The sequence below is a fragment of the Agelaius phoeniceus genome, chromosome 4, assembly GCF_051311805.1.
Source record: "Agelaius phoeniceus isolate bAgePho1 chromosome 4, bAgePho1.hap1, whole genome shotgun sequence".
NCBI classification, from domain to species: domain Eukaryota; kingdom Metazoa; phylum Chordata; class Aves; order Passeriformes; family Icteridae; genus Agelaius; species Agelaius phoeniceus.
The window spans coordinates 31,991,784-32,017,933 of NC_135268.1; the positions used below are offsets into that span (position 1 = coordinate 31,991,784).

Below are 26,150 nucleotides of genomic sequence, written 5' to 3' on the forward strand. Positions count from 1 at the left end.
AGAAGTACAAACTACCTTTCAGTAACAGTTTATCTTAAATTCCTTCCTAAGATTGTGGGAAGACAGCAACCTGTAAAATAAGGCTTAAATGAGTTAAGAGCTTTTCCTCTAGTGGAGCTTTAAAAGTTCATGACGCTCTACTGTCATATATGCTTTAGATAACTGGAAAAAGCAAACAGTTCATCTACAAAGAAAGTCAACTTGTCCTGCAAACAAAGTGATTTGACAGCAGTCCTTGCTACAGAAGGCCCACTCTGAAACAACTAAGTGAAGATGAGTGCTTCCATTTGAACACTTCCCTGGGGAAAGATACACTCTGAAGATCCATTTCCTTCAATAACACAGCACCAGCAATGTTCAGTGGCCGTGTTTATAAAGCAAACTACCTTATTATTGTGTTGTCCTGCTTGTTTGTAAATTACTCAGTAACTCTAATTTAGTATAGACTTAGCCTATGTACAATAAACAATATTGTTCTAAAATCTGAAAGTGTCTCCAAGGAACTTCCAGAAGATGACTTCTATGCATAAATTTGTGATTAACTTTTGAGGTCAAGCAAGGGTGTTTCAGACAACTTAGCTCATCAAAATATTTTTATAAGAACCTATTGAATGTAAGCCTAAAAAATTAACCAGCTGCACACCTATCTTTTTCATGAACTATACATGCTTCACGAAGTTAAGATTCAACTGGTTTGCTGGAATTGCAACAAAAAAAGACAAAAGGGAAGAGAAATAAAATTTATTATAAAACATGTTGAAATAGCAATGACTTAGCTGACTTCTTGCTCTGCTGTTCTAGGCAGAACAAAATCTGACTGAATGCTCTCAGGAAAGCAAAAACAAAATTACAGAAGTAGTATGTTGCCACACTAAAATCGCTTTCTCTTGATAATTTCTGGTTTCCAGCTGACCGGATGGGTTTCTTCAGTCTAAAGGGAAAAAAAAAGAATCTCATAAGGATTTTTACTTTAAACTTGAAACTCACCTATAATTGAGGTTTAGTATATGTACTCTATTTCACAAGTGGCATTATTAATACCTAATCTACAATGTAATAAATTTACTCAAATTAAATTTTCTATCATCTCACTGTCTGAAGTACATAGCAATACTTTTTCTGTACTTGACTTTTTTTTTTCCCAGCAAGGAAAATGATCAGGTTGCCAGTGGCATTTCCAAAACAACACTCTGGTTATCAAAGCACATGAGCAGGAGCTGCCAGTGACAGGCCTTCCAGACATATCTACATCAGTATCGGTAAATGTCATGGAGTGTATTTTGCCCAACTTTAAAACTGATAAAAAATTCCTGATTCTTTATATCTAAGAGTTACTCCTAGTCTAATTCAGTGCAAAATTCCAAGGTTTAATAAAAATTCTTATATTCTTTATATTGAAGACATACACTGATAAACTATACAATCATCTGTTGTCCTCTCCACTGGTAAATTAATTCATATTTTAGAATAACAGTTTGAAAATAAACTCTTGACTTCAAATTCTAAAAACCAAGTCAAGGTTGGTTGACTTGGTTTTTAGTCAAGGCCAATAACTAATCCAAATCATATAAATAAGTACAATAAACCTTCAAAGTGCAATCCTTTTGCTGATTCCCGTATTTTTATCAATACTACCCCACATAGTCCCCCCCTGGGTTCAAAACCCAATATACATGATTGTATTCAGATTTCTCCAAACTTCACCAAAAAGGCCTTTTACAGAAGAGTTCACAGACCTGACACTTATTTGTACTACAGCATATAACAATAATTAGGAATGCAGAAATAAGCTACTATCCTGTTAATGCTAATACAGAGATTTCTTTCAAACTTCAACAAAATGGATTATGTAAGTATGAAAATGTCCCCTACAGATATGTGTTATATTTGTCTGAATTTTTCTGATTTTATGAAAATACTTTAAAAAGAATTTTTGACTTACCGCAGTATCATCTTCTTTGTATACTTTTATGGTTTTATCAGCTTCAGCCGTTAGCAATCTGCTTTCCGACTGGTCAAAAACACAAGCAAATATTCCTGATTCACTGTCCAAAGAACCTGGCTGTACAGCTGCATGTACTCTCTGGAAATTGTATCCAGTTCTCCAGTCCCAAAGGTGCATAGTGCCATTATCAGCTACAACAAACAAACCAGTTAATTTCTATCAGTTTTTTAAAACCAGCATCATGAACAATTAGTAAATACATCAGGAATACATCACATCACATTCATGTAGAATAGCACAGTACATCCTATACATTTTCCTGTTTTCTGCTGTTTTCCTTCTCAGAATCTCATCCAGATTTTCATCAGATAACCCAGAGAGATGATACACTACATCACAGGGCAATTGCACAAGTTGCTTTGGAGGCACAGTAAGGATGGGTATTCTGAAAATCAAGCTCCCTGCTCAGTTGCTCCACTGAAGTTGAATGAGGAGGCATCATCCTCCCAAAGAGATTAGAACATTGACTTAATGCAAAGTAGGTTTAATGTTTGCTGAGATTTTATTCCAAATCCAGTTTAAACCACCTCCAGTGTTGCTGCTACTGGCATCAGCTACAGGGCATTCACAGCAATCTGAATGCTCTATTCAGTAGGATACTGTCAAAAAAACTTTTCCGTTAGAAAACCCAATACCCTTCAAAAGCATTACCTAGCCAAAACAGATCTATTAAGAATTAAATTTCTCCACAGCTGCCAGGTAGACTAGAAATCCAGATATTTCAAGAAGGGTGTTTCTACAGCAGAAAACTCCAAGGTAAAATCAACTTATTTTGATTCAGCATCACCTTCTCTGAAGCTGCTGTAGATAGTGTTAGGATGTAAAGGGGAGAATTGATATTCAAATCTTAACTTTTTAAAAGTCACAATTAATATCAGTAAAATGATCATAGGTTTTTTATGTGGAGAAGGTGTTTTTTAAGACTCAGCTACTATTAACATAAAAAAGTCATAAAAGGACATTCTGAAAGTGTCTTCAAATAATAATAATGACATGTAAGTCCATTCCAGTATTTTGTGAAGTTCTTGTTCTTACTGGAGATGAGCCATTTGTTAAACACAGCTTTATTCAAATTTTAAAATCAAGGGCCCCTTTCACACACAGATGGAAACATAACCAGAGCAAGGTGACAATGTAATTGGCTGTTTCCCAATTCCTGCTTAGCATATTTCCATCTTACCCCACATCCCCAGCCTACAGGACGAAGGGCACATTGGACCAAGAGCCTTATTCCCATTTAGCTTTAGCAAGATGCTTCTACATCTGCTAGCCAGTGTCACTGCCTCAACATGCAGCTAACTCCAGAGGAGGCACTAATATGACCAGCAGATCATGAAAGATGGACTCTGGAGCCTTGCAGCAGCAGCCAGCTGAGAAGAGAAACCTCTCCCATGCAGTACATTAGAAGTCCTTCAAATTTCTTCTATTTGCATGCAGCTCAGAAACATCCAAGGTCATGAAAGTGGCCCTGCTCACTACAAAATGAAATGGTGTCCCGCAGCAGCCTGTCAGGCCTAGGAAAAGCAGAGCTCCATGAGCATCTCTGCCTAAGGACCTCCAGCCATATATGCATAGGGGAGAGGAGAGGAATGTGTATTTCTCATTTTTACCTCCTGAGACCAGAACACCATCGGAATTTACAGCCAGTGTGTTTATAATAGCATTGTGACCAGACAGATTCTGGATGAAGTTTCCATCTGGGAATTTCCACTGCTTAATATTATCTGGAGAACCAGATGCAAATGTGTAACTGAAAGAAAATAAACACAGTATATTAAAGCTCAAAATAGCTTTATAGTGAGAGCAAATGTCCTTCATTAAAACTACTGCTAAATGCTAGTTGCAAAATTACTTAATATTAAAACTGCTTTTCTGACATGTTTACTTCACATGAAATTAAGCAATTTTATGAAGTCATGAATTACCTACTCCTACTGTTTTCTTTCCTCTTCATAAACTAAATTTTATAACATCCTGTATGCCGTAGGATTTAATATGCAAACAAATATTTAAAAAGCACATTAAGTTCTCTTCAGTTGTTATTCTGGCAAATTTTCAGGTATCAGGGCATCACCAGCAAAGGTAACAGGATAAAAAGGCAACAAACCCCAAGCATAGGCTAATGCCTAGTCTTCCAAAACTACATGAGCAAGGAAAAAGCCCTGAAAAAATGTAACTAAGAAAGATAATTTCTTCCACTGAGTCACCCCAAAATAAAAATTTCCTTCATTTTAACATGTGCAAGCAGTTACATGGTTATTTGGGTAGCACATACAAAAGCCTGCAGAAATACTTTCATTTGCCACAATATCCAGAGAATTTGCTGTCTATTTAAAAGATACCACAAATAAAAAAGTTGAGTATTATGAGAAAATACCACAACATTAAAAAAAATAGTAATACTGAACTGTAGACTGACAGTTGCTACCATTTGACAAGAACACTTCAAGTTTATTTTCCGAAAGGTATTATCAATGAAGTTGAACCCTGAATTACTTTTTTTTCAGAATGTAAGTAAAATAGAGGCTTTTTCTTTAGCTAACAGGCTACACAATTTTTCAGACACACACTGGAACAGAGTTTATTCATATCAAAGATGCTGAATTTCTGATAGAAATTACAGAATGTAATTTTAAAATATTAAAGGCACAGAAGTAATGTCCACTATTTTAACGGGGATCCAAACAGGCAACTGTTGTGCCTCAAAATACAGCATCTAAATTCAGAGCAATTCCAAGAACATTGGCTTCAAAGCTCCAATTCTCACACTAAGTTTTTTTTAAGGCCAGTTAGATTGAAATGTCTTGTGCAGTGAACCACATATTCAAAAGAAAGACCACTCTATTAATCACCGTCTCCTTTAGCATTAATCACATGTGTGCATTGGCCCATTACAAAACTACTGCAATTCCTGCTCACAACCATTCAGTTACATATTTATTATTAGCCTTACGAACACTGTATCACTGAATTTTAAGGACTGAATGAAAGGCACACACATAAGCAACTCCGTGGGATATAAGGCATTCTCAGGATTGCTAATGTACACCAGCACCAATACTAGGGAAGCACAATCAATGCAGTAAAATGTATCTGATAATTGATATGGACATTTTTGCATCATCCTAAGTGCCTTAGTTTCTCACATTATTATGGTCTACCATTCTAGATCATCATTCACATTGGCTCTCTTCAATTGTCAATAAACTGTAAAAGTGTATCAGAATAACAAAAACTTACTGTCTTGGATGTAGCACTACTGCTCTTACAGATTTCTTGTGATTTGTTAAAGTAACACGAGTTTTTCCTGCCACCAAGTCCCAGAGCCGTATGGTAGTATCATGACTGCCTACAATGAGGAGAAAATTAAAAAAAAACAGTAGAAACCATCACCTTGATTTTATCATAATCATTACTTTGCTAAGGCAGCCAGAATGATGTGAGAGAGACATAAATATTGTACTAATGCCACCTCAGATGAAGATGATGCCAGATTGCAAAAGATCTGCAGTTTAGAAAAGATTTGGATTTTTACTCAGTCTTAAATCCAAGAACTAAGAAGTTACACTGCAAAGCTGGATTTTGACATAATGGGAATGAAGATGAACACTTAACCACAGTACTGGAGACTCCTTAACTGAAATATCACAGAAAACGCAAGTCTCAATACATCTTATAACACAAATGAAAACACCAGAAAAAAAGGAAGTGCAAAAAAGCATTCAAACAATGCACAGCCATATTTGCTTAAACATACCATTAATAGTATGTAATAACCATTGCATGGCCCATTTTCAACAGAAACTAGTACAAGACTTGAGTAAATTAATCAAGATAACATTATGAACATCACACAATTACTGAACAAACACATTCACCATTAGGTTTTTCAATCATGTTACTCATGAAACTACACCTACTATACCTGTAATAATTTGTGGTTCTGCAGCTTGGCACTTCACAGTTGCTACTGCATTTGTGTGTCCTGACAGTGTGTGCACACTGGCTTTTGTCCTTACATCCCAAATCTATGAAATCACAGGAAATATGTCAGAGGTCAGTAACAGGTGCATATTCAATGTATTTCAGGCACTGTCATTGATTACATAATTTCCTTGCCATAGTCCTACAGATTAAAAAATGGAATTTAGGTGGTATTTTTCACCCAACTATATATTACAGAACCGCCTCAGCTGGCAAACTTCAAGGGGAGCAGGAACCCCCCAGTGACCTTCCAGGCATATGGATAATTCAAGCCACCATAATCCCATACCACCTTCTAAATACCAAGCAATCCTACATATACAATGTAGTCTACCTACTAAATTAAGAAATAAAACACTATCCTGAAGTGACATGGCACGTTCGTGCATTTGGGCTTCAATTTTATCAACAATGTAAGACAAAGCTAACACAAATCACCTTAGCATTTCATCTAAAATGATGATAACTTTTGTTAAGTGCTCATTTTTACAAATGAAAATATTGAAATACACACATCAAGATGTTCAAAGACAACAATGCTATACTTACTCGTGCTGTTGAATCCCTGCTGCATGTCACCAGCACATCTATTGTTGGATGCAAGTCTAAGCCATAAACAGCACTTAGATGACCATGGTAATGTCTGATAACCTAGATGAATAAAAACCACACAAACCAATATTTGAAAGAATGCTCTAAATACTTTGATTTTTGTATTTGCAACTGCTAATTCTTCAATTAAAGAAACTGCAGCTTACCTTATTGTATTCAAGATCCCAGCATTTCACTTGTTTGTCTTCTCCACAGGAAAAGAGGTATGGACTTCTTGCACTTACTATCACCCCGCGTACGGTACTGATGTGTCCCGTCAAAGATAATTTCAATTTGCCACTAGCAAGGTCCCAAATCTGCACCAAAATAGGTATTTTAAGGTAGACAGGAAAAAGCTACACAGTGAAGCTGGGTAAACAGCCCAGATGTAACTGATCCTGCTGACATGTAAGTTAAAAGTACAGTCACATAAACGCTTGCTCCCCAGATACTACCACGTAATAAATGAAATCTCAAGAAAAGAACTAGAGCTACTCCACAAATCCTTTATGACAAGGTCACAAAAGAAAAAAATGTTCTGCAGTTCATCATTCTGCAAACAGTAAACAAGAAATTGTTTCCAAGGGCTGGAAACATTTTTAAATAAAAAGGGCACCAAAAAACCCCACCCCCTGCAAACTTTGTCAGTCATTTCTTCCAACCTCTTACCTTTATGGTTCTATCAGCAGAGCCAGTAACAAACCACTGATTTCCTGGTTCTACTGCAATGCATCTCACCCAGCCCAGATGACCACTGATAACCTTCAGAAAAAACAAAACAAAAAAATTATATCAGAAATAATACAATAACTTTTGATGCTATTTTCCTTCTCCAACACTGAAATTTGCTAGTATTTACCAAGAAAAGTCAAATGTGAAATCAGATCTGAAGACAGCCTGATTTCTACTTCAGTTAGAGAAAATTAGAAATTTACATACACCAGACTTGGGGAAGCTGCAATATGTAAAGACCTTATTTGTGTAAGCAACTTTTTCACATCCTTTGAGAGTCCATAACAGTGTGGCTGAACACTTGAAGCTTTGCAGAGAAAGACTGTATTTGAGCACAGATTCCTTCTGCTGCTGTATAGTGCTTATACAAAGAACAATTATAAAAACATTGGCTATTAAATCATATTTCTATATAATAACCTCTTAAAGCATACTATCACCTTCTTTTCCCCAAAAGAGGAGTAATATGAGAGTTGGACACTTTCCAATAATAAAATAATGGAGCCTGATCTCATAAGAAATACTCTGTCAACATATGCTTTGCTTTCAGCAGCCCATTTCTCTAATTTTTCCCAAGTCAGACAGCTAAAATCAAACCTCATAACTAGTTTCACTGGATGTCATGTTTCAGGTATTGTCATACAGCTCATTTCAAAAGATTTAAAACACAATGAAGCTTCTTAGGCAGAAATACAGCAAACCGTCCACCAAATTTATCATAACACAGCTATGAGAGTAAAAGAGAGGTTCAAAGAGAGACTGTGTGGATACACAACTTAGTTGTGATCACTTTCTGATTACATTTTTAAATCATACTTGATTATATTTTTGTGAATGAGAACAAAAATTATGATTTGAGGTCTTACATAGAGTATGTTTACTTTTATATGCATGTTCGTGTCATGTAATTTCTAACTTACTCTGTACAGCTTCCAAGGTGGATGCCACTGAGGTTTGGGCATGGTTGGAGCCTTCTTTGGCATTAATGCAGAATTTTTGTTTCCACCAGCTTCCACCATAGCCTGTAAGTTAAAAGAAGGGTTACTCTTCTGGTTTGTAGCTTATCTCTGTCCAAAGCCTAAAACTTTCTCATTCTGCCTTCTCAATACTGATTAAATTTAGTCAGTCAGGAGATCTCCAGACAACACACACACAGATCCAGAAGCAATCTGGTCAACATCACGTACTGTTCAAGTTAGATGTGCAACAGACTCACCACAGCCATGCCAGGAGGTTGGGAACGCTCAGACATTCCAGCATGCCTGTAAATGTCACCCACACCAGCAGCTGTCCGGTTTGCATCCAGCCTGGGGGGAGTGAAAATGCTTCATGAGTTGCAATTGACTTTCTCCTGCCAAGTGATAAGGCATCATCACAGGGCTGCACCCAGCTGAGTGCTGTACACCTCTCAGGATGGAAAGTCCACAACCTCTCCTGGCACCCTGTCCAGGACGTGACCACCCCAAGGTACAGATACCACAAAGCTTCACATTCTTCTCTTCTAACTAAACAAAATTTCTCTTGTCCCAGCTTCCACCCACTGCCTCTAATGATAATACAAAATAAAAAGCATACAGAAAAACAATGCCTGTCCACACTAAAAGCAGTTCCTTTAGGAATATTCTAATTACTCCAAGTAGCTCTTATCCCAGCTTCTGATTTGCCTTGCAATTCCCACAGACAACAGTGTCAATGAGGTAACACAGCAGTACCTGGACTGGGAAGCAGGAAGTGCTACAGCTAAGGACTGTGCTGCAGATTCACTTGGCATCCTCTGGACTTTAGTATCTGCTGTCAAAGCCACACCTTGAAAAAAAACCATATCAGAAACAAAGACAACTCCTTTAAACAGGAACTCAAAAGTGTATTATACAAACATACATACACATATACCTGCAAACAAGGGCCTGACACACCTGTAATATAAACTCTCATCCTTCAGTAACATTTTCACATCCAATTCAAATCTACTGAAATCTTTATTTTGGCACAAATCCTTTCCATCTTGATCTACTACATGTGTGAGTACAAAATTTCTAGAATATAAAACAGTATGCCATTGGAAACAAAAAAAAAGTCCAATTAGGAGCAGCATCCATCTTTATATCCAGCTTTAACTGCTATGGAAATCCAAACACCACAGAAATAAACATGATCTTGTGAAGCATTTGCTAACTTAGGCCCTTTAGTACAATTTATAATCCATCCCTATGCGGTGTTTGGCATCACACAGTGGTGCCAGAACTACAAAAGGTTTAGTCCTACTCAAGTGAGAATTTCAGGCTACATATGCAGAATTTTTAACCTTATCTCAAGAACAGCAGATATTATCTAAAACAAAAATTTAAAACTCATTGTAAAGTTTTGGTGCAGACTGATGAATTTAACTCATTGCTTTATTTCTTTTCCTAACCAAACTTCTGTCAGTTAACAACAAACTCAGTATTTAAGCAAAATATTCAGGTTAAAACAGGAAATAGCAAAGAAAATCTGATTTTCACCCTGATATAAATGATTCTATTACAAGAACACTGAACTTATGGAAACCACTGTGAACAGTTCTTGTCCCCATAGTTAGAAGCAACTCTGCCTGGCTTTTTAATGGCTGAAGGTCCACTGAACACTCACATCTGTTAAGTTATAAAACAAGACAACAGATTTTCCACTATACTCATAATAAACTTAAGCACAATAAAAGACCAACAACTAAAACTAAGCTCTTCCAAGAACACAGAAGGATCCATCAGTAACAGTGGCAATGAGCAATGGCCAATGTAACAACACAGAAACATAACCCTTACAAGCACAAGCAAAAGACACTAAAATTATTACACCCTCAAGTCTCTTCCCCAGAGCAAGGTGGTGAAACCTGCACCTTTCTGCTCTGGAGATGAAAAGCAGGCAACATTTCACTACTATTAAGTAGGGATTCACATCAAGAGGAAGCCTGCTCCTGCTAGGATGAAGGATATCTTGTTCACACAGGAACACAAAAAATCCATACATACACTTGCAAAATTTTACTTACCAGGCCCAGATGGGTATGGGTGAGTACCAGTTACCATATACTCAACATCTTGCCCTAAAGAGCAAGAGAATGTTATATTAATAGTTACATTTTATAATGCACTCAAACAACAAATAGAGGAAAAGAGAGCAGATCATACACAGCAGAAGAAAGCAGCAATCACTTTCAATGTACGTAGACATTTCTCATTTTCATTAATTTAATCTGTTCTGGTTATCTTTATTTTAGAAAACTCAACTGTAAAAAATAATTAATTTGAATGGTGAAGCTACCTGCTATCAAGAGGACTCAAGAAAAAATCTTCATACTGCCTTTGAAGGAGATATCAATTCTACAAAGAGCACGGGTGTCTGAAATGTAAGCTAGTCAGTTGGTTGTCTGTGCTGTCAGATTCTCCTTAAAAGATTTTTCATTCTCTCTCAATGTGCTTCACTTTCACAATACTTACAAATAGAGCACCTTGGGCAGACTGAGTATCAACTGAGTATCAACTACCTCAACTAAAACGAGGCAGCATTTTTAGAAAAAAATTTTCATATGAGATCTAACTAATACATACACGTTTTACACATCACAAAACATACATTGAAAAAAACTCTACAGATTTGAAATAAAGTGTTTTCTGGTTTAAAAACTACACATATAGTAAATGTATAGTATATGTAAATATACTATGAAACAAAACTAAAATAACAAAAAAAAACCACCCCAAACAAAAAACAACACACAAAAATGCCAAAACAAACAAAAGTAAAAAAAAAGAGCATGTCCTTAATCATGAACTTGCAAACATAAGAAATACATTATTCAACTCTAACACTTAAGTACATTACACACTAATATTACCAAAAATTACTCTTTTCACCAACTAATCACAATAAAAAATCCACAGCACCCAATAACTCCTTTGTTAAAAGCAGCTTTCCCCTTTTTCTAAATCACTTACCTCCTGTGGACACTAGCAAGAACAATACCAATCAAAAAAGGGTTTTTTTATATCTGTATTTATCCCAGTACATTAACACTGGACTGCATTCTGCAGATTTTACATCAGTGAGACTGTGACAAAAGGAAAGACAAATACAGCACTGAGGGCACACTAACCTTGATTTCCAGAGTACTGCTTGTGTCCATAGGGATCCCCGGTGTTGGGGCCTCCCTTCTCCCTCAGGTTCTCCTTGAGCGTGGGCATGTGCAGCACTGAGCCGTACTCCGTGCGCAGCTTCACGGCCATCTTCACCTTGTGGCTGTGCAAGAGGAAAGCAAAACCCTCACTGAACCCCAGTCTCTGAACCGCTAACAAGGTCTGAAATATTGTACAGGGATGTCGTAAAACTTACTCTACAACTCTGATATTTCTCTCCCCTCAAGATTACACTCTTGACAGTACAGAAACATCTGAATTTCTGACTTGAGTCAGAAATTGACAATCATTGACAGAGTTTAAACTTCACTAAGTGCAGCAGCACTTACCTTTCTTCATCCAGTGGGATAGGCTTGGCATTATCAGCTACAAACATGTCATGGGTTCTCTTCAAAGATCTGAACACAAGTGTGTGCACAGAATGCTTTTGGACTTCCTAAAATAAAGAAAAGAGCATTTAAGTAAGTTTGAACAGATTTAAATGAAAAACTGAACACTGAAACATAAATTGAACTGAGTAGCAATTTCTCAGTTCTGTTATATGACATGCAACCATTTGGTTCACAGAAGACACTAATCTTCTTGGAAACTAAAAAATTAATTCATTGTGTCAGTTGTTTATTCAAAACTATATTCTATTCCTTGAAAACTTACAAGACTTTGAAAAGCAAGCTGAAAACTTTTATCAAACTTTCTGCACTGGTATCTATATGACAAATCCATGAGTATAAAAGTTCTATCCCACGTCCTTCCCAATTCTGTTTTTATATGTAGGCAATAATTAATCAATTCTTTCTGAAAAAAAAAAAAACAACAAACCTGTAAATTTTCCCTCGCTACCACTGTAAAAAGAACATGAGCAATCATGAATTTCTGTGCACAGTACCACTTCATGTTAACATGGCTAATTACCACCTAACAACAGCAGCTGCTGACACCACAAACAGAGGAGTAGGTACCACAATGTCTCCCCAACAGGGAAGAAATTTCTGCAAGTAATTTTTGACAGATGCTTTTCTGTAAAACACCAGCTCACAGTGTTGCATCTGGCAGCAGTTGTTGCACCTCCTTCTATAACCCTAAGAGCCGCACGTGCCTTCAGAAGTGCATGAAATTCACCCCACAGTAAAGATTCTACAACCTATAAAACCAGTGGCCTTCTCCATAGCTGTGCTCCCAAACCCTCACAAAAAGACCCTTTTTGTGGTTTCCCTCATGGGCTAACAGAGTCAGTAGCTCTCTGGTGGTAAAACGCCCCAGCATCAGTTCCCCACAATCACAGAATGTGCTGAGCTGGAAGTGGCTCACAAGGATCATTGAGTCCTGGCCCTGCACAGGACACCCCAAGAGTCACACCCTGTGCCCAAGAGCATTGTCCAAATGTTCATTGAACTCTGTCAGCCTTGTTACTGTGACCACTGCCCTGGGGAGCTGTTCTAGCACCCAAATACCCTTTGGTTGAAGAACCTTTTCCTAATATCCCACCTAAACCTCCCCTGACATAACTTCAAGCCATTCCCTTGAATTCTGTCACTGGTCACCACAGAGATCAGATCAGAGCCTGCTCCTCTGCTTCCCTCTCATGAGGAAGCTGTAAACTGAAACGAGGTTTCCCTTCGCCCTCTTCTCCAGTCTGAAGATGGCAAATGACCTCATTCACTCCTCATAAGGTTTTCCCTCTAGACCATTCATCTCCATATCCTTTACACCTTTTTCTGATACTGTGGTACCCAAACCAATACCCAGCACTGGAGGTGAGGCCGCCCCAGAGCAGATCGGAGCGGACAATCCCCTCTCCTGACGGGCTGGCGATGCTGTGCCTGATGCCCCGCAGCACCAACTCCGCATTCGGCACAAGCCTGGCAAAGCAAACCCGCAGCTCACTCCCGCCCCAGACACGCACACTCCAATGGCCCGCACCCGCTGCGTTCTGCAGGCACCTCGCTGTCCCCGGGCCGAGCCGGGCGGGGGCCGCAGATCGAGGCGCCGCCACGGACCATCCCCACAGCGGCCTTTCCCACCCGGGGAACAGCGACGGTGGCGGTGGCGGGTGCGGGGCGGCGCTTCTCCCGCCCGGCCCCGACCCGCTCCCGCTCCCTGGTCTCGCCCAGAGCGCCTCAAGGGAGCGACAGAGTGAATGCGCGGGGCCCTCCCCCGTCCCTTACCTCCGCCATGGCGCCGCCGAACTCCCCCGGCCGCGGCCGCTACGGAGCCACTTCCGGCGCCTTCCCGCGCCGGACCGGAAGAGACGGGTAAAGAGGGAAATGAACAGAGTGCCAAAGCCGAGGGGCGGGGCTTATGGCAACCCCTCCGCTCGGCGTACGGGAATCGCGGGTTCGAGCCCCGCTGGCGCTGCCGGAGCAGAGGGTGCGAGTCACTTCATCAATGTGTACAAATATATAAAGTGGTGGTAATAGGAGAATGGAGCCAGGCTCTGCTCGGTGCTGCCAAGCAACAGGACAAGACGCAGTGGGCAGAATCTGATGCACAGGAAGTTCCACCTGCGCATGAGGAAAAACTTCTTTTACTGTGCAGATGATGGTGCAGCGGCACAGACAGGTTGCGGAATCTCCCTCACTGGAGATAATCAAGAACATGTGCCGCATGCTCTGGGATGGCCCTGCCTGATCCGGCAGGTGTGACCCGATGACCCCACTCACTGCGCTCTCTCCAGCCGGAGCCATCCCTCGGGTGCGGTGTTCCCGGCGGCGGCGGCGGGCGCGGCACGGTGCGGGCAGCGGCCGGCAGAGGGCGGTGTGGCGCTGCAGGAGAGGCGCCGGCGCTGCTCCGCTCCCGGCCTGCAGCGGGGCCCGAGCGCTGCCCCCTCAGGGTGAGGGAGCGGGCCTGAGCTGGGCAGTCTCGCATGGGTCTGAAACTATGGGACTTTGCAAATGTTTAGGGCTGTGGAGCTACAGGTTTCATGTATTGCTTTCCTCGTGAGTTGTCAAGGGTAAAGCCATACACTGTTGAAGGGCGGTGATATTGGGCATTAGCCATTACAACTGATCTTTTGGGAAGAGTGTCTTTAGTTAGGCTCCACGGGACCTCATTTCCATGGAGAGTGAAGCGTGTGAACGAGCTGGCAACCTCCACACTTCATGGCAAAGTGTTGGCTGTGAAAGGGCAGAGGCTGTAAATCTCTTCCAAATGTACCCTGGTACTCCACCTGACATTTCACTTCCATTTGTGAGCAGGATAACCAAATGCATCTGTGCAAATTTCAAATAGGCACCTACTTTCTCCACATAGACTTATCTGCTTTTAATTCCAGGAAGTCTTGTCCTCCTGAGCAGTAGCTGGGATTTGGCCCGCTCATCTTTTGCAGCCACTCCTTCATGCTGCTCTTCTTTACCCCTCACTCTGTCTGCTTGCCTGCCTGCCTGAGCTGTGAACAGTTTACAAAACAATCTGAGCTAGAAGTAGTTCAGTGCAACATAGTTGGTTCAAACCTGCTGTCTTTACTAGCTACAGGACAGCATTAGCCTGGGATTATTTCTGGCACACAGCTTGCCTGCTTGACATAAATATGGTGTCTTTTCTGCAGTTGATGGGTCACTTCTGCTGGCTGCACTGGTGGTTTGTATTTAGTAATTTAGAATACAGTGATGGAAACATGCTTGAAGTGGCTTTGAGCCCCAGCTCCCCTTCTAGGTCTGAGGTAGGGAAGATACGCCAATTACATGGTGTCAGTAGCGGTGGAGAGCTATTGCCCGCTCAGCTTCAAGCCAAGGCAGGCAGGTTTCATGTGTAACATGTCAGCCTATTTTGGTAGTCCCTCTGGTGAGGCTGGCAATCCCTGTTGGATTTCAGAGCTTCCCATAAAGACCAGCACAGCATCTCGTGGAGGGGGGGCATTGGCTGTCCTTGCTTAAAGTGCAACCTAGAGTGCAAACTCCACAGGGCAGTGTGTCAAAATGGGGCAAGTCTCTATCATCCTCTTGGGCTGATGAGGTTAGACTGAAGATACACAATATTTGAAAGGAAACTTGGGAAGAGCTAGGAATTTCAAACAGGTTTATCTTTCTTTTTTAAGGTTGCATACAGAGTAGCATGTCCCTGCTTGATCAAGCAGGATTTGATGTGTGGAAATGGTTTAAAGGCTAGTCTCTGGCTGTCTGTAGAGTTGTTTCCTTCCTATTTTCTGTTGAAATAAATAAATTTATTTCCACTGCCTTTTAAAGGGAAACCAAATTTGAAATACACACTCTGGTAAAAAAATAAAGAAAAAATATATTTAGCAAGAAAACTTGTCTGTGCTTGTTGTTACTATTAATATTAGTTTTCACATGGCCCTGGAGTTGCTGTAGTTTTCTAATTTTTTTTACACATAAACATTCCTCTCAGAAATTTATAATCTGAACTTGTTTCCTATTATCCTTGTAATGCTTCAGAAACTCAAAGGACAAATTAATCTTTTCAGATATTTCAGAATGCAGTTAGAGGACAATTTTTTTTTTTTTCCTAGAAGGTTTAGTCTAGGGTGAAATTTAGTCCTGGAGCATCAATAAATCATGTCAGTAATATTAATAAGAATATGCACTTCATTAATTTTCTTTGTTACATATGGCTTCTTGATGTGTTCTTGCATGTCAGCTACAGCTGCAATTTTGGAAATAGCTAGCTATGTATTTTTCATAAGCACTATTTCATAGAAGGCGACTAGCAAATTCTAGTGTTATAGCAAAGCCAAAGGGAATAGCCCAGTCATTAATGTTGCTCCCAGAACATGGAGATAGCATTCATTATCATTTACAAGAAACCTTTGAAGTAATATTTGCTACCAGTAAAAGCAAATAAGAAAAATGGATGTTCATCTCAGCTGAGGTGAACATTTAAATTCACAATATTCTTTTCATAGGATGACACTGTTACAACACTAGTGGTTTAAAAGGACATTTCCAAACCAACAGCTATTTTTAAATTGAAGCACTATAGCCCAATGTAAGCCAAGAAGGTTCTATTCCCCAAGACCTCTTCTGGGGATCCATCCAGCTCTGAAGAGCCCTGATCTGGTGATCGTGGCTGTCCTGGGTCGGGGGTTTGTGTAAAGAGGGTTGCATCACTGGCCAGGACTACAAACACAGGGCACCGAGCAAACAGTTCCTCAAAACACACACACACCTCTGCCAGTAAGTGCCTTTTTAGTAAAAAATGCTGTACACAAGGGTGTCCTGGAACACCAACAGGTCCATGGAGTATTATTGCAGTTTCCAGCAGACATGCTGTGGTATCACCACCACAACAGCTCTTGGAACACATTATTGCAGTTTCCAGCAGACATGCTGTGGTATCACCACCACATTAGCTCTTCTCATTAACCACGTGAATTGGAGGAGGGAGTATGAAGGAAAAGAGGTTGTTCTGTTTTTGAAGAGAGCGCTTCTTTGATACCATTTTTAGAAGAAATTTAAGCTATAGTTTTGCTTCTTCATAAGGCTTTATTCAATCCTTATAAAGTGTCAGCCTGACTGTAATGGTTGCAAGCATGAGAGTAAAATCACATCTCATAACCAAGATGCTAATGGAGATTGACTTCTGCTGCCAAAATGCTTTCCTGCATGTGTGTGTGTTTGCCAGGATAGACTCCTCTGTATGCCAGTCCAAATTTGGACCGTTTTTGCTGATAAAAGTCTCCAGGCACAGCCTCTGCAGTGCAGACAAGGCCCTTGCTCACCCGATGGACAGTCCCACAATCCCTGCCCTGAGGTGTCTGGTCATTTAGCGTGAAGCCACCAGCCTGCTGGGGTATGACATGCATGTGTTGCTCATGAAGAATGCTCATGGAGACACCACCACCCAGCTCTCCAGGGGAAGACAATGAAAGATACTGGAGCTGAGAGGGTCAAAGGCTGAGTTTCAAAGGGAAAATCCCATCTGAAGGCAGAACAAGCCTGGGGGTTTCCTACGATGGGGCTCTGCAGTTGGCTTGGCGGCTCCTGCACCAGCCCTCATCATCCAGTCTCCGACAGCCTCTGCACAAACACAACCAGGGCTCTCCATCAGGAGCTAAAGAGAGCTTAATGCCTGCAGGAAGACACCATAAATTACTGCAGAATATGCTGATCATTTCAAATCAGATTTACCACAAATATCGCTTGATATTATTAATATTTAATTAAGATTTTTGTGAACTGAACTGGGATAATTTGTGTTTCCAGCTCAGGAATAGTGAGACCTAGTTTTACTTCCACTGTACCACAGGGTTCTTGTAAGCCCTGGGCAAAGGTTCAAGGACTAGATCCCTTCCATCTGTAAGATGAGGGTGGCTGAACTTCCCTCAGAGGTAAATGGAGGGAAAACTGTAGTTAAAGTTAGGATATTCCCAAAATCAATGATAACATCTTGGCTAGCATCCATAAGTGGTAATAATTTGTTAATTATGTCAGTTTTGGCCTTAGACAGATTTCTTAATGTCTGTAGGGAGAAGTTTGTGTTCTTCCAAATCTAATAGTGTTGGTGATGTCCTCATGCAGGAGATCCAATTCAGTGGAGTTTCAGCTCCTTGAGCCATGGCTGATTTAGGCCAAACTGTTTAATAATTAAACCAGTCAGGTTAAACAGTTTTCATATTTTGCGAATCTCCATAGTTTACTAGAATTCTGACAACAGCACAAATACAGGAAAAAGCCTAAACCAATAAATTTTAGCTGTTCTTAGCTTTGCTTACTGTAAAATCCTCCTCTCCATCAAGTCAGTCTTTGAAATGGAAGCTCAGACCACAGTTTGCATCTCTTCATTGGTTCAGACATTGATATGAATGACTTCAGAAAAGTGTGCTGGCTCCCACTTTAATTTAATTTAATTCAGTACATTATGGTCATTTATAATGCCCGAGAAAAATCACAGGATATAAACACACTGAAGTGTTAAAACTCTGCTACAATGAGAGCAGTGATATGCAACTTCCTATAAAACATTAAAAAGTATGTTTGAGTATTTCGCTAGGATTTCAAGTAACTTCATGCTGTATTCTCTTAAAAGATTATTTAAAACATTCAAATAATATTTGAAAGATATAATTTTTGTATTAAAAAAGAAAAGTAGCAAATTAATACATAAAATTGAATTATTTTAGTTCAGTTACAATATCACAAGGCTGTATTAATGGAATATATATAATATTGGCTTATGCTTACATTATTCATCTGATCTTTAATAAATCAAAACATTGCTTTTATGCAAAATTATTAATGTAATGAATATAATATACCTTTTCTTTTCACTTTTGTGTTAAAAGACCCAAAGATTTGCATATCTATCAGGCACCATGAGACTATTTAGAAAAAGGCAGAAATCTGTATGATGTGAGTTGTCTTCACATTTAATTGCATATTTCTGAAACATTCAGCAGGTAAAGAAAAAGGAGCCATCACAACATGACATCTAATAATTTTTTTCCTTTGGCCATTCCCTTTTCCAGCTGCTTTAAAACACTTGTGATTTTTGAGAAAATGATAACCTTGTGTAATCTGAGCAGGAGGTGCTTTTGGGGATCTGAACATGTATTTGATGCCAGCATCAACAGAGGTCTCTGGGACATATAGATAAGAGTTTTCCAGAGGAATTGCTCAACAACTGCTGTATTCAGGCACAGAGTGAAGAGTTGAATATTAACAGAGACTCTGATTGCTCAGAAGGGTTGACCCTATCACTGTGAAGCTGGAAATTAGTGCTGCTGCATATATATAAAAGAACAGAGGTGACCTCTCCCTGTCAGAGCTGATGAAAAGAGAAGATCACTGAGCTGCTCAAGCAAGCCAGCACCATGAAACTGATCCTGCTGTTCCTGCTCTGTGTGTCCTCCGTTCAGTCCCAGGACTCTCTTGACTATGACGAAGAGGTTGATTTTGATTTTAATTGATATTAATTAATAATTAGTTATTAATAATTAATTTAATTTAATTGCATGCATGACTTCCTCATCTTATGTGAGTTAGCTAAATTAGAAGTTGTGGGAGAAGATAATCCAGTGCATATTCCTTTTGTGATTGAATTGTTCAAAAAATTAACTTTTTATATGTAACCCCACAATAGCTATTTTCTGAGTTGGGAGATATTTTCTTCCTATTTCTTTTTCTGTAGGGAATGAAGAATGTTTGATGGTAAGATTAGTTATTTAGCTGAATTCATTTAAGGATACTAATTTAGCAATGTTGACATATGATGTTACAGACAATTAGTATTTGGTATAAAGGAGTACAAGTGTGTAATAAATCATGTCCTGTCTCAAAGACAGTAAAATCTTTTCTGAAGAGTCAGTGGACATTAAAAAACTGAAACTAAACAAGCTACCAGTTTATACAGCTTAACACTGGAAATTAAGAGGTAACAATTGCAAAACAGAAGGAAAAGCAATGAGAATCAATATAAAATAATGGTTTAATATATATTTTTGTTTCAGTAAAATATTTCAGTGGGAAACACAATTTAGAATTTTGGTGCACTTTTTTATTATTTGAAAATCCCTGTAAAAATTGAATTGGTCAGACTTTCTGAAAATCTGAGCACTTGTGTCTGCACATTGACTACTATAACACTAATGTGTTAAATAATTTTCAGCAATTCTGTGTATTGTATGCTGCTTTTTTTTGAAACTCCTTGAAGCCTCTGATGCTGGATCCTTTCAAATGTTTGTTATTTGGAGCTAAGTCTCAGTGGGATTGGAAACGGCTGTAGGTTTTGATTCAGTAGCTCAAACAACTATTAATTTGAATGGTTTTGTGTGAAAAAATGCTTAGGGACCAGGCCTGTTTTCCTTGCTCATCCTCCTAGACTTTGCTGTTTCTGCCAGATATGGGGAATTTATGCATCAGAGAGCTCTACAAACCTACTCTGAGAAATGTTATTAAATGGTTTTCCTAATTTCACCAGTTAACAGCTGGTATGTGGCTTGAGACCTGATGATGTATTTGACTGTAGCATGATTTTCTGAGACCTTACAAATATTCCTGTAGCCCAGTAAAAAACTGGGACACCGAAAATGTCCTGCTGAATGCACTTCTTAGCCCCACGGATGTCTAATTACTTTTTTTTGTAGCCTACTACTTCAAGTTTCATGGCGCTTAGTAGCTCTGAACTATATAAGATTTATTCCTTGGTCAAAATTGGCTATTGAAATATTAGTTTAATTTGGTTTGAAGACTTTTTAGTTTATCTATGTCTAGGTATGAAGAGTGTGACTAGTCTTACAAGGGAGGGGATGGCAATGACTTTTACATAATGTCATATAACATTTCCATTATGGCTTTTTCATTCCATTCCCTGGTTTTCCTTGCTGTTTAAAATACTAAAGAGTGCTGAATGGATGCCTTCACCCTGTGCAGCCCGTTTTGCAGTAGCAATCCCGGATTCAGAGAGTTTGTCTCTCCTTGGCTGTGCAGGATGAGAGCCCCGTGATTGACGTTCGGGGCCACCGACCCCTGGACAAAAGGGTTGAGATGGCGCCGGCGCTCCGGCCCGTGGCACCTCCCATCAGCGGGACCGGGTACCGGCCCCGGCCGCCGAAGCGGGGGAAGACGGAGGAGAAGAAGGAGCGGACTGTCTATCCTGATGCCGGAGGCTGCCAGCGTGCGCTGGACGAGCTGGTGGGTGTCTGGCTGCTGAGGCAGCTGGTGACATGTTGCCCTTTCCTTCTAGTGCACCCAACACGGGAGTTTCCCTTGCCAAATAAAGGACGGCCATTCATTTAAAGCAGTCCAGGTTTTCTTCACTCTGCTCAGGTTTGCTGGGACTGCATTCAGAAGGGTGATGTGTCAGAGTCCATGGGATTAGCGGCAGAGCCAGCCTACTAATGACAAGATGGGGGGATGAGAGTTGAACTGGAAACCAGGAAAGGAAGTATCTCTGGGTTAGCTTGTGCCTTCTGCCTGGTTTTACATAGGTAACTATTCAGGACAGGAAAAACCTCTGCAGAAGTGCTGGATTCAGTTTCAGACAATCTTAAGGAACCCTAGGGACCAAAAAAACCCCATCCACCCATGTCTTTCTTAAAATTCATTTCAAAATGTAATTCTACTCTACCCTCAGTCACTGCTGCAGCTCTTACTGCATACTGCATATGAGCATGCTTGACACCCAGCACACCCCTTGCTGCCTTGCCATGATCCCTGCTGGAAAATGCAAGCTGTAGCAATGCTGAGAGGCATCTTAGTGACTGAGCACAAATTTGAATGTGGAGGTTCTCAACAAAAAATGAAGTTTGTTAAAGCTTATCTAGATGCTTAAATACCTGTTCTCTCATTACAAACTCTTTGTTGTGTTCAGAGGTATGGCTGGCCACTGATGGGACTAGAACTCCTTTACTTTTATTCACAGCCCTTTTTCCTTCTTTTAAGGGAGTGCTGTGTCCGACTGGATGTGAGCTGCGAACTCTACTGCTAAAACAGGAAAAATCAGTGAAGCCAGTTATTAATGATCTAAAAGTTAAAGTGAACTCTCTTTCGGAGAGCTCCTCAACTTTCTTTGAATATGTGACTGTTCTAGAAGATAAATTGGTAAAGAGGCAAAAACAAAGAAAAGGTATGCTACTTCTGTGAACTACTAGTGTAAATGGTATTGAAGTTTTATTGGCATTCCAACAATTACTTTTTAGTAGGACTTCTTAAAAAAATTAAAAATACCATGGACTATCTAGCAAAGCAGGATTCTGTGACCATGACCTTTTAAATCTTAAAAAACATCCTTTGAGAGAGGCGAAGGAATGGATTTCCTGCTAAGGCAAGATTCTTATGAGGCCTTTAAATGTACATCATTCACGTGTTCCCCTTACCTGTTTTCCTATGTCCATCCAATCCATTTATGACCAACCTCTGGACTGGCACCATGGCTCTCCAGAAAGAGAGGAATTACTGCTCTTTGGCAGAGTAAAGCACCAGTGATAATCCTATTAGCTAGCAAAGAAACAACAGTACACATGGACCACTTCCCTGAGAGTATCTGCATAGTTTTTGCACACTGTGGAAAAGTAAGCAAAAGAAATGCACTTCCTGACTTCCTTCCTAGTGGCATCTCAAATTGTACTTATAAACTGCTCTTCATTGTTTCCTAACAGGGAAATATGTTGAAAACTAATCTGCTTTTCATCTCTTTGCTCTTCTAGACAATGATGATTTACTTGCTGAGTACAACACAGAAGTGGAATTGCAGTATAGTTATATAAAGGATAATCTGGACAATAACATCCCATCTAGCCTCAGGGTCCTTCGCGCAGTTGTGGATTCTTTACATAAAAAGATACAGAAACTGGAAAATGCCATTGCAACCCAGGTGGACTACTGCCGTTCCCCATGTACTGTTTCCTGTAATATTCCTGTGGTTTCAGGCAAAGGTACTCATTCAACTCTAATGACATCTTTTCTCCAATTTATGTCACTGTGCAAATTGATAGATGCATCTGAAGCTGTACAATTGATTAGGGTATTAGGAAAGATGGAAATCCTAGATGAAAAAAAAAAAAATTTCTGGATTATGCTGGTCAGACCAAAGATCCTCTTACCCAATATCAGTCTTCGTAAGTGACCAGTTGGATTTTAAAGAAATATGTGCTTCAGAGCCTTTGTAAGGTGGAAGTGATACTTTTGTGACTATCATAGCTGTACTCTTGATTTCTTTCAGTCAAGAAAGGTTCTTCTTTCAAAAGCTTGTCTAGTTCAAGAAGTCATTGTAAGGTATACAGTGTTGCATCACTTAGTTTGAAGTTTCAGAAATTCCTCTTTGGAAAAGCTGCATCGGGCAGTATTCTTTCTTCCATGATTCTTTCACTTGATGTGTTACAGAAATCAAAATGAAAGTAAAATATTATCTATAGATAATTTAAAATGTTCCCATATAACAGCAAACCAAAAGATAAGAAAACTGTTCAAGTTCACAGATCTTTCAGTACTAGTCTCTGTTTTATTCTTGCAGAATGTGAGGATATCATCAGAAAGGGAGGCGAGACATCCGAAATGTACCTCATCCAGCCAGATCCTTTTGTCAAGCCATACAGAGTGTACTGTGACATGGAAACAGACAATGGAGGTTAGTGTGAAATAACTATGTTGTTATAATATTGATTTACCAATGCTACAAAAAAATAAAATTAGTAATTTTTATTTTATACAAAGAAATATGAAATTTTATCTTTTGTAATTACTCGATAATTAAATCTGATTGACTTGTCCAGAGAAGTCTTGTTGAGGTCATCTGCTGATGCAGAATAGGATACTTCTATTCTGAAACTGGAAATAAATTGTGTATGTATCTTACTATGACCATCATGGATGGTGCATAGGTAGGCAGAGAAGGACAGCCTGGCTCATTTCTTATCCTGTCACTTGACAAAAGACCAGGGCTGTCCTTCAAGTTCCGCTTTTTCCACCTTTCCTTATGAAGCAAGGTTCTACTTAAGTGTGAGCAAAAGGGGCAAAGCTGAGCTCAAAAGCAGTGAAAGGACCTGCTGCAAGGAAGCCATATGCTCCTCTGGTCCTGAGGTGAAGTTAAAAGGGCTGTATCTTAGTGTCAGATGCTCCTTTTGTACTGGTAATTTAATCTAAATACTCTTGCTTCTGCAGGCTGGACTCTGATTCAGAACCGCCAGGACGGCAGTGTTAATTTTGGAAGAGTATGGGATCAATATAAAAAAGGATTTGGAAATGTTGCAAAGAGTGGAGGGAAGAACTACTGTGATACACCAGGTAAAGCACCGAGCACAAAATGCAAAGAGCTGTTCTGACTGAAACCATTTTCTTCTATTTTTTGAAGCTCTTAGATATTTTTAAAATTAACTAATCCGCTCCAGCAGACCTATAGGCAAATAATAAAGTTGCCTTGAAGTATATTGCAAAGTCTGTTTCACAGAGCTCTCACTTGTTGCTTCTCAGGTGAATATTGGCTTGGAAATGACAAGATCAGCCAGCTTACCAAAATAGGACCCACTGAAGTTCTAATTGAAATGGAGGACTGGAATGGTGATAAAGTATCAGCTCATTATGGAGGTTTCACCATACAGAATGAAGGAAACAAGTATCAGCTTTCAGTTAGTAACTACAAAGGCACTGCAGGCAATGCACTGATGGACGGAGCTTCCCAACTGCATGGAGAAAACAGGACAATGACCATTCACAATGGCATGTACTTCAGTACTTATGACAGAGACAATGATGGATGGTATGTACTTGCACTAGACATTTAAAATAAAAATAGAGCTGGATATATAATATTTCTGTAATCTGCCATTAGTTTTCACAGCATTTTGTAGCATGTCAAGATTTGTTATGTCCCTGCAAGTTACCAGCTAAACTTGCTCAGTATATAATAGAGCACTGTATCTCTAACCTGTGCTTAAAACCTGATTACATATTCATGAATAAAGGAATTGTTTAGGTTGGGGAAGACATGCATTTCTCATTGCTTTCTATCTTTAAATTTCATTGATATTGTACTTATCATTATGAACTGCAAATAACCACAGTTATCAATCAGTAAACTAAAATGATATTCCCCAAGAAGTGCAATTAAAATTTGATTTTTCTTAGCTGCTTTATCTTCTGAGTGCACTGTGTAGTGCTTGTGATGGTCAGTCCTTTATAGATAGTTCAGAGAGGACTTAAATTGTTTATTATGGTTTGAAAATTTCAGTACACAGGCAGGTATATGTACTCTGTTGATCTGCTATCCTGTATTACAGATGTCACTCTCAATGCCTTTTTATTCTTTTCCCCTCATCAGGTTAGCTCAAGATCCAAGGAAACAGTGCTCCAAACAAGACGGTGGTGGATGGTGGTACAACCGCTGCCACTCAGCCAACCCCAATGGCAGATACTACTGGGGAGGGACCTACAGCTGGGACATGGCAAAACACGGGACAGATGATGGTGTTGTATGGATGAACTGGAAAGGGTCGTGGTATTCAATGAAGAAGATGAGCATGAAAATCCGGCCATACTTTCCACATTAACCATTATCAAAATGTACAGAATCAGGAGTTTTCTTTTAGTATTTGTACATGGTTGTCTTTTTAGTATGGTGCTCAGTCTTAGTTTTACATTTGAGAACCCAATCTCTATGTACAACCATATTGTGACCTAAAGTGAAAAGCTGTGTCAAATATAAATCTAAATCTGTCCAATGAAAATAACTCACCAGTGTATTTTTCCCATTTTTCATTTGTGCATAAGACAGAATTAACTATTATAGAATAACACTGATAAAATAAAATCACCTTGTTTCACTCTTTTACAAAGGTCTTTTGTATCTTTTTTAAAGAGGGGGAGGATTATTTCTAAGTGTTTTCTATAAACTAATGAAATCTTAAAACTAAAGTATTCTTCATATTATTCTCAAGTATTCATGCATGATCTGGGGAGAAGGAAATGCATTCCACTAAATAAGAGGCAGTTTTATTCTTTTGTATTATAAAAGTAACAGTAGCTACCTGTGTAACAAGTTGAGAAGGAATAAAAGTGGAAAGAGTATTGAACAAACCAGTAGGTGACTGGTCCCTTGGCTCAAATCCTGTTGCTGGATAAAATATGTCCTTTTCTGGGACCTGGTCATGTACTTGCTTTCACACATATGTGCTTTCATACAATCCCTATGATGGGACTGGAGTAATTACTGTCTCCAGTCACAGAGTAGTGGAGGTTGAGTATTCCATCAAACCTAGTAGTCTCTGCTCCCTTGAGCAG

At 39.5% G+C, this 26,150-nt stretch overlaps 2 protein-coding genes across 2 annotated transcripts; one reads left to right on the forward strand and one right to left on the reverse strand.

The window, feature by feature from the left end:
• Positions 1-727: 727 nt before the first annotated feature.
• Positions 728-13,777, reverse strand: PLRG1 (pleiotropic regulator 1). Its single transcript, XM_054633084.2, has 15 exons — positions 13,650-13,777; positions 11,814-11,920; positions 11,445-11,587; positions 10,341-10,394; positions 9,025-9,118; positions 8,529-8,619; positions 8,233-8,334; positions 7,250-7,342; positions 6,748-6,897; positions 6,539-6,640; positions 5,931-6,033; positions 5,246-5,354; positions 3,616-3,755; positions 1,943-2,136; positions 728-931 (listed from the first exon to the last, which is right to left on the reverse strand). Exons 1-15 carry the CDS (start codon positions 13,656-13,658, stop codon positions 872-874), a joined length of 1,551 nt encoding a protein of 516 aa, XP_054489059.1. The 5' UTR covers positions 13,659-13,777; the 3' UTR covers positions 728-871.
• Positions 13,778-19,201: 5,424 nt separating this feature from the next.
• FGB (fibrinogen beta chain) lies at positions 19,202-25,541 on the forward strand. The gene is made up of 8 exons (XM_054633515.2): positions 19,202-19,324; positions 20,865-21,068; positions 21,819-22,002; positions 22,583-22,810; positions 23,389-23,502; positions 24,036-24,158; positions 24,345-24,630; positions 25,192-25,541. Exons 1-8 carry the CDS (start codon positions 19,250-19,252, stop codon positions 25,418-25,420), a joined length of 1,443 nt encoding a protein of 480 aa, XP_054489490.2. The 5' UTR covers positions 19,202-19,249; the 3' UTR covers positions 25,421-25,541.
• Positions 25,542-26,150: the final 609 nt, after the last annotated feature.